General features: G+C 37.2%; 1 protein-coding gene across 2 annotated transcripts; it reads right to left on the bottom strand.

Annotated features, from left to right (window-relative positions):
• Positions 1 to 804: 804 nt before the first annotated feature.
• Positions 805 to 8,139, bottom strand: ANAPC16 (anaphase promoting complex subunit 16). Of its 2 annotated transcripts, XM_006888963.1 has the most exons (3): positions 7,998 to 8,139; positions 2,497 to 2,571; positions 805 to 914 (listed from the first exon to the last, which is right to left on the bottom strand). In XM_006888963.1, exons 1-3 carry the CDS (start codon positions 8,137 to 8,139, stop codon positions 805 to 807), a joined length of 327 nt encoding a protein of 108 aa, XP_006889025.1. The 2 variants fall into 2 exon arrangements, with proteins under 2 accessions (XP_006889025.1, XP_006889026.1); XM_006888964.1 differs by lacking the exon at positions 2,497 to 2,571.
• Between the last annotated feature and the right edge of the window lie 3,378 nt (positions 8,140 to 11,517).

The raw sequence follows: 11,517 nt of genomic DNA on the forward strand, positions 1-11,517 counted from the left end.
ATGGCATTGAACAACAACTGCAAAAACAAGCAGGTCCTAACTTGCTTCAGGTTACTAATAAAGAGCAAGTCAAGATGCTGTCGAGGTAAAACTTAACAAACACCCAAACTACTATTTAAGAAAATAATTTTCCTTGAGACTCTAAAAGGATAAAGAAACCAATTTGGTGCTCTTTTAAGGGATTTATTTGCTGCTGGATTGCTTGAATCTACCAACGAGACAAGCTAAGGGTTTTGTTTACCTCTTTATGCTTATAGCTCTCCAGTGGAAAAAAGTAGTTCTTTTTGGCTAGTATTTGGCATGTCTAGAAGAGGATACAAAAAGCCAGGCTTTGGAGAATTAGATAATTTTTATCTATGAAATGAACTTTTTTTAGATCAGAAATACTATATAACTACAGGTCTTGACCTTGGACTTGACTAGTGAGGCTTTCCAGGCACTGGCTGAATGACAGAACAGAAGCCATTCAGTTGGCCAATTCTGGCATGTGGCCTACCTTGCATGTGAAAGATTCTAAATATCTCTTATACCTATAACTTCTGATTCTCTGATAGCAACTTAATCAAATTCTCATACTAAAAAAAAAAAAAAACAAAAACAAAAAACATAATAACACAACCAAACAAACATTTTCCCTGAAAGATCACATATTTTAGTATTTGTTGCTTAGAGAGAGATAACAGATAAACCAAATGTGGATGCAATAAACAACTCAGCAATATAGTTGGGAACTTCTGGAAGGCCAAAGAACTATGAAGAGGCCCTTGCCGGCTCTACATTTGTGCTCTAGAGGCAACAGCAACCTTAGGAAGGTGTGAACCCCAGCAGCTGCTCGATGGGTTTAAACCGCCATTCATCCGCCTCCAGCTCTTCTACCAAACCAGCTAGTTTTTCCATCCGAGCAACTTGCTGATCTGTAAAGAGTCAAGGAGGTAACATAAAACAATGTATTCCCATGAGGCTATCATGGACCAATGACAACTTGCTTACAAAGAATTTCTCCAAGGCTTTTCCCTCAATATACTAGTAATGGGGTCTTATTCTGTTTGAAGACTTAATATTTTATTTTTTTACACAACTGGAACCTTCCAGATAGATCAATACAAGCATCTACTCATTCATTTTCACAAATTCGTATCTTTCCATCTCCTTTCTTCAGCAACATTCCAGCAGCCACAATGACCATGTTCCTTCACAGAGGGCAACTTCTATATATTCTACTCTTACAAGGTGAGAGAAAAAGGAAAGTACTTATCAATGTTTTATGTACTAAAATCTTTGTGTCAGAGGCAGCTGCAGTTTCTCCCCTTCCCCTACAATGCTTTCTATGATGAAAGTGTTTGGTGAGGGTACAGTTCCTGATGTGAAGTTGTGAAGTGAAGACATGTGAAGTGTGACAGAACAGAAAAGGCCGTATTGGGAGCTTAGAGTCCAGAGAAACCATGACTATTTAGAGATGGTAATGATATCAGTGGGAGATACCAGTAAAAGGTCTCAAAAAAGGAGAAGAAGAAAAAAGCAATGAAAGAGGGGAAAAAAAAGAAGATAAAGAAGATCTGTCAAGTTGTCTAGAAAATGATCTGTGTTTAACTTTAAGCCTGAGTGTGGATAGCATGTCTGAATCGTTTTATTTTTCCCATTTTTTTAACTTTTAAACATTTTCTTTTCTCCTCCCCTCCTCTAGTTCCCTCAGCAATGCACCTTGTTCCAGATTGTTGGCATACATATATTCCTTTGACAGTTCTTCCCCTCATCTGATCTAATGCACTGTTCATTATCTATCCACTTGTTTCCCACTTCCCCCCAAGGCCCTCATGTCTGTCTTATTTTGAAACAGCAGTATTATGAAGCATTTGTACTCAGGCTCCCCCATGTTCTAGGTTTTACAAGCTTATTGTTTTTCAGTGCTGCATAATATTCCATTGTGTCAATGTACAATAGTTTCCCTATCCATTCATTTGTTGATGGACATTTGGGTTGCTTCCATTTCTTTGCTTTTGTCAATAATGCAGCAATTAACATGGATGTGCATACATCTATTTGAGTCTGGCTCTAGGTCAAATGGTATTTTTATGTCTTAACTTTTTGAGAAAGTGCCAGACTGTCTTCCATAGTGTCTCTACCATTCTAGATTCTCACCAACAGGGAATTAAGAATTCCAATCTCTCCACAACCTTACCAGCATTTGTTGTTTGTTGGCCTGCTGAACTTTGTTATTGTTACTGGGGTGAGATGATATCTCATAGTTTGAATTAAGGTTTTAGAAGGTTCTGATTTATAGGTAATTTAAGAAGTCTACTTAAGTAGCACGTCGAGGACTCTTCTTCATAGGGTTGCTACGAGTCGCCTGCGACTCAATGGCACTTAACAACAACAACTTAAGTAGCATTGCCAAATTTTGGTAGTTTTTGTTGCAGAACATACTGAGCTTCTAAGTCTGCCTTCTCCCCTCCAAACTTATCCTCAGGGTAAAGTATACAATATTTGTGTTCTCACCATGTTTCACCTGCTTAAGTGTGGATGCCACTTGATAGCTGAAAACAGATTCACAGAGGAATCTCTCAGAGCCATCTACAAACAAAAAAAGGAAAAGGTTTTAATTTGTTTTGACAATTTTATGGCTCCTGATAAACTATGTAAGCATGCCCATTCTTGTTCTAGTTTTTATATTCAGTCTTGTTTTCAGTGTTTATAGAGGGCTTCTGTTGTATTTAATTTAGAATACTGTCATTACAAAAACTACTTCTTCTATACCTAGAATATTAAAATAGTTCTCCTACTTAGGACTTTAAAAATAGTGCTTATAAAAACAAAAACAAGAAACCTCAGTCTGATCAACAAAGTCCTGGTCAACACTCTACGCTTACAATGTGACTGTTTCTTAATGTTCCCTTACTTTGTACGTCAGGCAAATACTGACAGCTGACACATTTGGCCATGTGGTCCTTGTGCTATCAAAATACATCAAAATGTCAGTCATTTCATTCTAAAAAAAAAGCTGCTGCTGACTTTTAGTATATCAAATTACATCACTATGGCTATCACAAAACGTTGGGAAACTTTATTCTGAAAACGCAAATTGCAACCTTGATTTTCCTACCGAACCAAAACACTGCAATTTGGATTATGATAAGAATATGGTGCAACTTCAGAATCTAGCATTGTGCTGGAGCCAAGAACTGCCAGAAAGTAGGTGGCTGACTCAGTCACCACAGCACTTGGAAGATGACTGTGAAATATAAGGTAGTTCACGTTATTCCTTGTTGGGCAAGGGTTAGTCAGCAAAATACATCCCTAAAGATACACAGCTCATGGTAGGAAAGAGTGATTTTTAAAAGCATAGCTGAAATTATCTGGGGCAGGAATCTTATTGCAAAACCCAGGCATAAATGAAGGGAAAAGATACAGCTGTCCTTTCCAGGGCAGTTCACACCACACTATTGGGTGTCAAGCATTCACCCATCAATCACAGGCTGGTGTGATGACTAGGGACAAGTGACAAGGAAAGACCAATGCATTCTGAGCTCTCGCTGCCTTGATAAAACAGGAAAAGGCTTTAATCTACGCTACAAATTTTATGGCTTCTGATAAATGAAGTCATCCTTCCCCCTGCTTTTCAGGAACCTGAGTAACCAACACCATACTGTACAGAAAATTATTCCAAATGACTTGACTACAAAAAGAAGAGGGCTTCCTTGCAGTATTATCTTTAAAATTGGTATATACACACAAAAATGTAGAATTACTGGAAGTAGACATGAGGAAGTGTTATGTTTATGTTTCTATTTTTTGGTGGATGCACCAGGGAATGAAGTGTAAAGTTCTTTAAATGAAATGTCCTTCCTTTTTTCTGCATCTTGTATACTTTATTAGATATGATTCTATTTCATCCATTCATTTCTATTTCTCTTGGCTATATGCTCACCATTTCTGAGCATTTCATTTATTCTCCTCCCCTTATTTTATTGTGATTTAACAAAAGTTTCTAGAAAACCTGGATTTTCTTTTTTAATAATTTTAATGAACATTTACAGAGAATCTGGATTTCCATTTATTCATTACTGCACTTCTCTACCCGCCCAGCCCTCCCCACCCCCCGCGCCCCCAGATCGCTCTCTTTCAAAAAGTAAGACTCCCTCCCTAAAACCTGGATTTTCATTCATTGTAGTACACTTTCCTTTGTCCCCCTCTTTTCCAGTTCACCTTTTCTAAAAAAAAATATTCATTGTTGCTGAGCAGATCATTTAAAATGAAGAAAAAAAATTTTTAAAAAGTTATTTAATATTATACTGACTAGATAAGCTAATGGTACCATTGAATTTTTTTTCTTTTTAAGATAAAGGCAATGGTGGTGAATGACAATGAACATACTTGGAAAAGACTGCTATGAGATGACATCAACACGCAAACAAAAGCTCATCTGGGTAAATGATATACCAGCACTTACTGTCCTAGTCATAGTCTTGCTTAAATAGTCCAATATCTAACATACGTTTTTATTTTGGGAAAAACAAAATGTAAGAGAATTAGAGTGCCTCCCAGGAGGTTTGATCCTGAGTTTAGGATCTTACCACATGGCAACAGGATTATGAGCTAGCTATAAGTATCAAGACAAGATATTTATGGCAGCTATGAGAAGCAGTACTTCCCATTTAATCACAGGTACTATTAGAATAAAATGCTTGAGGGTTATTTGTATATTTTCCTTGGTAAGGAATTTCAAAGCAATACAGTCGTAAGCTAATTGTTCACAGAGGCAGCTGCATTTCACTCCACTGCTCTGTATGTCTACTGAACACAACTTTGCTGATTTGCAAGCCACCGAGCTTCTTAGCTGCATCCTATTAGATGTGATATTTGTACCAATCTAAAGTTTGGAATTTCTCCTGAGGTATTAGCATGGGGCAATTGGTCTTCCATTAAGAAATTGTAATCAAGACTTTTGTAACACACCAGGCAGAAATACATCAGCTTTTCTCTTAGGGGGCACGCAAAGGTGAAAAGTTCAGTAAATTGTCCAAATTTAATACCACTGGCAACTCCAACAAGCAGGATGCTAACAAACTCATTTAAAAGAATATAACCTCACAGCAGGAAATCAGACAGTGCCAGATAATGTATACTTTGGTGGTCTACAACGTCACCAAAATACAAACAATTCAAGGTTAGAAGGCAGACTCTTAACTTGCTCATTAAATAACTAGTAAGGACAATTTTAGCCAAGGGCAGCAGAATGCTGGCAACTGCTGTGTAACACCTTAGGTGATGTTTCTATTACCAGAAAACAGATGTGTTACACAAAAAGTTAATTTACAAGGTTAACTATAGGTTATTTGGTATTATTATTCTAGACTTAAGAAGACGCAAAATCAGGGAGCTCTGGTGGCCTAGTGGCAAGAAGTTGTGCTGCAATCCCGAAGGTGCACTGTTTGAATCTACTAGGTGCTCCGCTGGAGAAGGAGGGGAATCTTCTTCTGTGCTAGTCAAATCCATTCAACGGTACACAGCAAGAACAACAACAAAGATGCAAGATCAAGTTGAACCTGTTAGGATCATAAATTGCACTTTTTTAAAAAAAAAAATTTTTTTTATTATTATTATTTTTGTGTGCATGTACCGTCAAATCAGATCTGAGTGGTACAGGAGGAGATTGTCCTTCCTTCCCCGGCAGAGCATCTGGTGGATTCGAACCATGCGCCTCTGGGATTGTAGTTGTAGTTCCTTGCCACTAGGCCACCAGAGCTCCCCATAAATTGCACTTCTAACCTTGAGTCACTTTTGTTCCTTATTCTCAACAAGCAACACTTCACAGATTCATATTTTGTTAAGTACAAGAAAACTGGTCAGGGGTATGTGTATTACATTATTTGTAAAATAGTACCACCTATAAATATAGTAGAAAATGCATCTACATCTAACAACCATATTTCTCTGTTAGTTTATTCTCTTTTCAACTTAATATTAGACCAAGACAGGGCAAGCGTTGCCATATCTGTATTATTTTGTATAGTCTATCTTTAAGTGGAAGCAGCTTTAAGATGCAGGTGAAACTTTAAACTTATGGAGCAATAAAAACTGCACTACAAATTTAAAATAAATTAATCTTACAATGAAAATCCAATGCATTCCTTCACAAACTGCATTAAGATGGAATAAAAATGGACAAGAGCTGCAACTTATTAGAACATCAACATTTAGACTAATCTCAGAAGGCTTTCTTCAATGTCTTCAGGTACTCATGTATACTGACAAAGAATGCTCATAGTTTTGAAACTATGGCGGTACCTCCTGAATCAAATTCCTCCTATAGTCAGGACTGAAATGACTTTAACTGTGGAGCTCCAACAAAGGTTCTTCTTCTGCTGCTGCTAGAAAACTCATTAAGCAATTTAAGTGCTTCCAACTTTTGTTTTGGGGAAAACTTCCTTACTTTCAAGGCTATTCTACATATACCTGAAATCACATTGTTCATGCCAAATATAGTAAACCAAGCCCCAACTGTTGACTGCCCATAGAAGCAGTGGTTCAAATTCAGGTATTCAGCAAATACAACTGAAGAAAATGACGAGAAAGGCAGAAGTACATAGATCTCAGAATTCTCACTGAACTACCTTGTCATCTGCTTTACCACCAATCATGACCCAAACCAATCTCAGAACGCCCTGTGGTCATAGTCTTCTCTTATTGTCTTATCACAAATGACTCTTCTGTTTGTCCCAGCTTAACACTACCTCTCTTTTTCATTTTACCTGATGAAAATGAATCACTCATTCCCAGCTAGTTTATATCTTTCTCAAACACCTAAATGGAGACAGTTTCAGATTTTTAAGTTTGCACCCCAATGAGATGGATTGATATAGCAACTGGGGCAATGGGAGCTGGTGGTCGGAATTAGTGAGACTGGTTCAGGACAGGGCAGTCTTCGGAGCTATTGTACTTAAGGTCACTAGGGGTCGCAGGCAACTTGACAGCACATACAACAACAAATATTAAAGTTGAAAAAAATCCAACATATAATTAGCACAAAATTGCCAGCATCAAATAGATTTTGGTTCTTTCCAATGTTTTCTTAATATGATGTGAGAACCACTACTACAAAAACCTGTAGAGTTTAGTGAAAAATGATGATTCTTACACTGCACACCAAACTCATTCAGCATCTACAGGGTGGGCCTGAAATATACATTTTAAGTAAGTCTGCCAGGCGATTCTTCTGCCCTCTATTAAGAACTACTGGTCTAGCTCCTAAAGTGACCTCCATGGGTCTGGCCCTACTACACACTAGGGAAAAACCAGTAGTAATTTTCATTTGTTTATTTATTAATTCACTGCTTCTCAGACCATTTGTTCACTTGGTCCCACCACAGCAAACTGTGACAAAGTGCAGACACCAATGCTATGTCACACTTATAGGTTGTGCCCTGATCTTGCCTAGGCAGTTTGTAAATGTGTGCTGAGCAAGAATGGAAACTGTCTGATGTGAAGCCAGCTCCACTGATGGAAAAAGCCACACAGCCTGTCTGCAGTGGGTCCCATGACTCATCCTCAACATACAAGGGCAGCATATTAGTATTTCCTCTTTGAACTTTTCTGATAGAGTTGATACATCTCAAGATTATAAGAGAAATAAGTACTCCATTCCTACTGATTGTTGAAAGGCAGACTGTGCCAGGATAAAGCAAACTGGAGCTGAAGGTTAAAAGAATCCCTGGTTCCAGTGATGACTATGCTCTCAACATGGTCAAATCAATTGTCTTCTCTGTCTCTAAATAACTCTAGATGACCCCCTTTGACTCCTAAAATCTTTCCAGCTTGAAAATTTTCTTCTGGAGAATTATACCCATGTGCTTTAAAGATAATTGTTTTGAGATGACAATAAGATATGAAATGCTGAAATCAGGTCAAACTTGCTCCTAATCCACTTAATGGCTTCTTTATAATTAATATTCACTGCAGGTCTGAATCCAATTATTCAGTAAAAAGCAGCTTGAGATCACCTTCCAACATTTCTCCAGCTCCTTTGGGGTAGGTGAAAAGGGCTTTCCGTGGTGGGGCAAGATCTGAGACACTGAAACCAGAGCCAGTGACAGAACTTCCACTGACCCCACCAGCTGAGGAGGATGATGAAGATGCAGCCATTTCCTCTCTAGTAGAATCTGCACTTCACTAGAGAAAGAAAAACAACAACTGGTAAGTTTATGGTAGTGAGATGAACAACACTTCATTCTTGCTGTTAAAGGGTCCGCACAGTTTTTGAAAGAACTCCCTCTTTTTCTACCTTCTCTACTTCTCTCTTTTACTGACATTGATGGGCCAAAATGCCAATCAGGTTTTTAAGTAAAAACAACTTTTATGAATATAAGGAGTTTGTTTACTTAAAACGTTATTTTAAATCACTAACAAAACTCTTTTGGAAGCACAGGAGTGGCATCCACTTCTGTAATAGCTTGCCTCTGGAAACCCTATGAACCTGGAGAAAGGATGAAAGTCACGCAAATGTTGAGGACTTTCGTTCACAGGGTCGCTATGATTCGCCTACGACTTGATGGCACACAACAACAACAACAACAACAACAATACTTTATGTCATGTTTGGGAACTACCTGTGTGAGTTATGGGCCATGAAGAGGTGATGTGATAGAACCAAGGCAACAATGTGACTGAGGAAATATATGAAGATAAAACAACTAGGTTTCATAGCACAGTTTGTCTTAGACACGGCATGACCAAGCCACACCATAAAAAATTCACTTCTAAAAGTTGCCAAATAAAATTCTGGAAAAACACTGTGTTATGTTTCCAAAGAAGTGAATTTGTTTAGGAAATACTGGTGTTTTTACTGAGTGGGGGGAAAAAATTTTCCAACCTTTCTTCCAAATGTAGTACCCAAGTTTATCACTTGGTGGCATCCCACAACTGAGCTAAAGGAATGGATCTCAGAAATCATGATCTGTTAAGAACTGAGCAGTTGCATTTAATCTTGTAATACATATTTAAAAGAAAAACAACCAAAAAATCCAAACCATCCAAATATAAATGGAACAATCTGTAATGAACACATCACTCTTTATAAAAGTTCAAAGCAAAAAAACCCCAGTCTTTGCCACAGTGGTAACCTCAAATCAAATAAGATAATTTATAAAACATAGAAAAGAACAGTTGAGTATCATTCCATTGTCTAACAGAACTCTCTACCATGAGGGAGATGTTCTAATGTTCTATTTCTGAGCTTTACTAATGTATGGTAGCTACCTGCTCATGTGGCAACTTGAGCAAATATGACTAAAGACTTTTATTCTGATTTAATGTTAATGAAATGAAATATCTGTATGTGGCTGATGCAGGGAACTCTGGTGTTCGTAAAATGCTGCACTATTAATCCAAAGGTGGAGAGCCTCTTTGGTGGTGCAAATCCACCAGCAGCTCCACTGGAGAAAGATGAGAAATCTCTTCCAGTATGATTTATGGCCTCTGAAAATGGACTGAAGGGTCAGTTATATGAGTATGTTCTGAGATAACAGACATAATTGAAACAGGGCTGATGGTTACTATATGAGATAACGCAGGCTTTGTAAAATGCATCTGTAAAATTATGCAGTATTTACATTAAAAATTCCTTTTCACAGAATTGTGTAGTTTAAAATGGTTGCTAATAGTTAATTTCTTATCTTATCTAACTTGTACCTCCACTTAAAAAAGACTTTAGATTTTAAAAATTAATTTCCAAGTTAATGGCTAGAGAAAACTTTAACTGAATAGTTTTCATTAATTCTTTAAGTTGCAAATATGAACACATTTGTTATAAAGATGAAACTTAATTTTTGGAAAAAACATAAAAACAAATACCACTGAGATAGAAATCATATACATATAAACCCAGTGTCCTTGCAGGGAAAATGATATACTATAGAGTTCTCAAATTCTGTTCCTTAGTTTTGTGATTATAAGTCAGTCAGAGAAGGAGAGTTTGGTTTCTCATTTCATGATGTATCGACAAGTAATACTGTTTTTTATCTAAGCTGGCTGTTAGGTGCTACAGAGTCAACTATGATGCATAAAGACCTTATGAACAAGAGAGTGAAACCTGGCCCTGTACTGACTGTGCCATCTTTATGTCCTCTGCCAGGCTCAAGCCCACTGTTGTACTGTGGCAATTTCGCCTGAAGGTTTTCCTTTTTTGCTGACCCTATACTTTTTCCAGCATTTCTTTTTCCAAGGACTAGTTAGTATCTCTTGACAACATGTTCCAGACAACATTCTGAAGATACTATAATTACTCTCAGCTTATTAAATATGAAAGCTGATTAATGACATTTTCAATCATACCATTATATCACATCTCCTTTCCCCTCTAAGTTCCAGTAGCTCCCAAAATGAATTCAAATCCACAGAGGACATGGTTTCCCAAGTTAGGTTCTTATCTAATTCTTTGGACCACACTGGGTCAAAATATAGCTTGACATGTTTTAAAATGCTTTTTAGGGATAACTTAAGGTGCAATGGACAAGATACAAATCTCTAAATGGATGCCTGATGGGATTCAAATAAAGTATCAGACAGCTTTGTCTTCTTTTGATGAGTAACTCAGAGTTTCTATTTTCTGTCAAGTCACAGTAGAACCTACTGTGAATTGCTCATATATCTCATCTAAGAACTCTTTTTTATTTTTATTATTTTTGTGTGCATGTACCGTCAAATCAGATTTGACTGGCACAGGAGGAGATTGCTCCTCCTTCCCCGGCAGAGCATCTGGTGGATTTGAACCATGTGCCTCTGGGATTGTAGTTGCAGCTCCTTGCCACTAGGCTACCAGAGCTCCCCAATCATCTAAGAACTCTTTAACCTTTTTCTTACATCCTGATGAATGCTCTCTTCAATTGCAAATGCAGAAGATCCTTTAAATTTTGAGATCAGTAGCTCAGCAGAGCACCCAAGCAACTGCCAGAGTGAGGACAACTTCAAAAGTTAGCACAGTGTGATTTCTACAAGGGATATAATCAAAGGGATTCCCTTTCATCCTATATTCTTTCAGACTCTCAGAACTACCATCGTTTAATAAGCAAAAACAGCTAGAGTTGAAAGCTGGAGTGCAGAATAAGCACATTAATTTTCTGCTGAAGTTGAAAGGCATAGTCATTTGTAGTTCTGAAAAGTGTTTTTGGTAAATTCTGTTGTTGAGATTATACACAGAAAATCATGTAACTTAGATTAAATGTTGAATGTCCAAGTGAAAATTTTTTTTTTTTAATAAAAACAATTTCAAAGCATTTATTATGATCTGGCAATAATATAAGACCAGTCAAAACAGTATGAACTGTTTCAGAACAATTTAAAACAAAACAAAAGAAAACAAAACCTAAAACAGAAGGGGAAAATAAACAATTGCCCTCAAAAACTTTTCATTTTCACTTCACTGATCATTTTTAGTTGGATACACTTTGTAGAAGAGTAATATTATTGCCTTTCAACATGATCCGACCCAGTTGTTTTCTTGACTTTGTTTTAGAATGAATCTCT

Source organism: Elephantulus edwardii, unplaced genomic scaffold (genome assembly GCF_000299155.1).
Source record: "Elephantulus edwardii isolate Elephantulus edwardi_28Jun2011 unplaced genomic scaffold, EleEdw1.0 scaffold00074, whole genome shotgun sequence".
Lineage (NCBI taxonomy): Eukaryota > Metazoa > Chordata > Mammalia > Macroscelidea > Macroscelididae > Elephantulus > Elephantulus edwardii.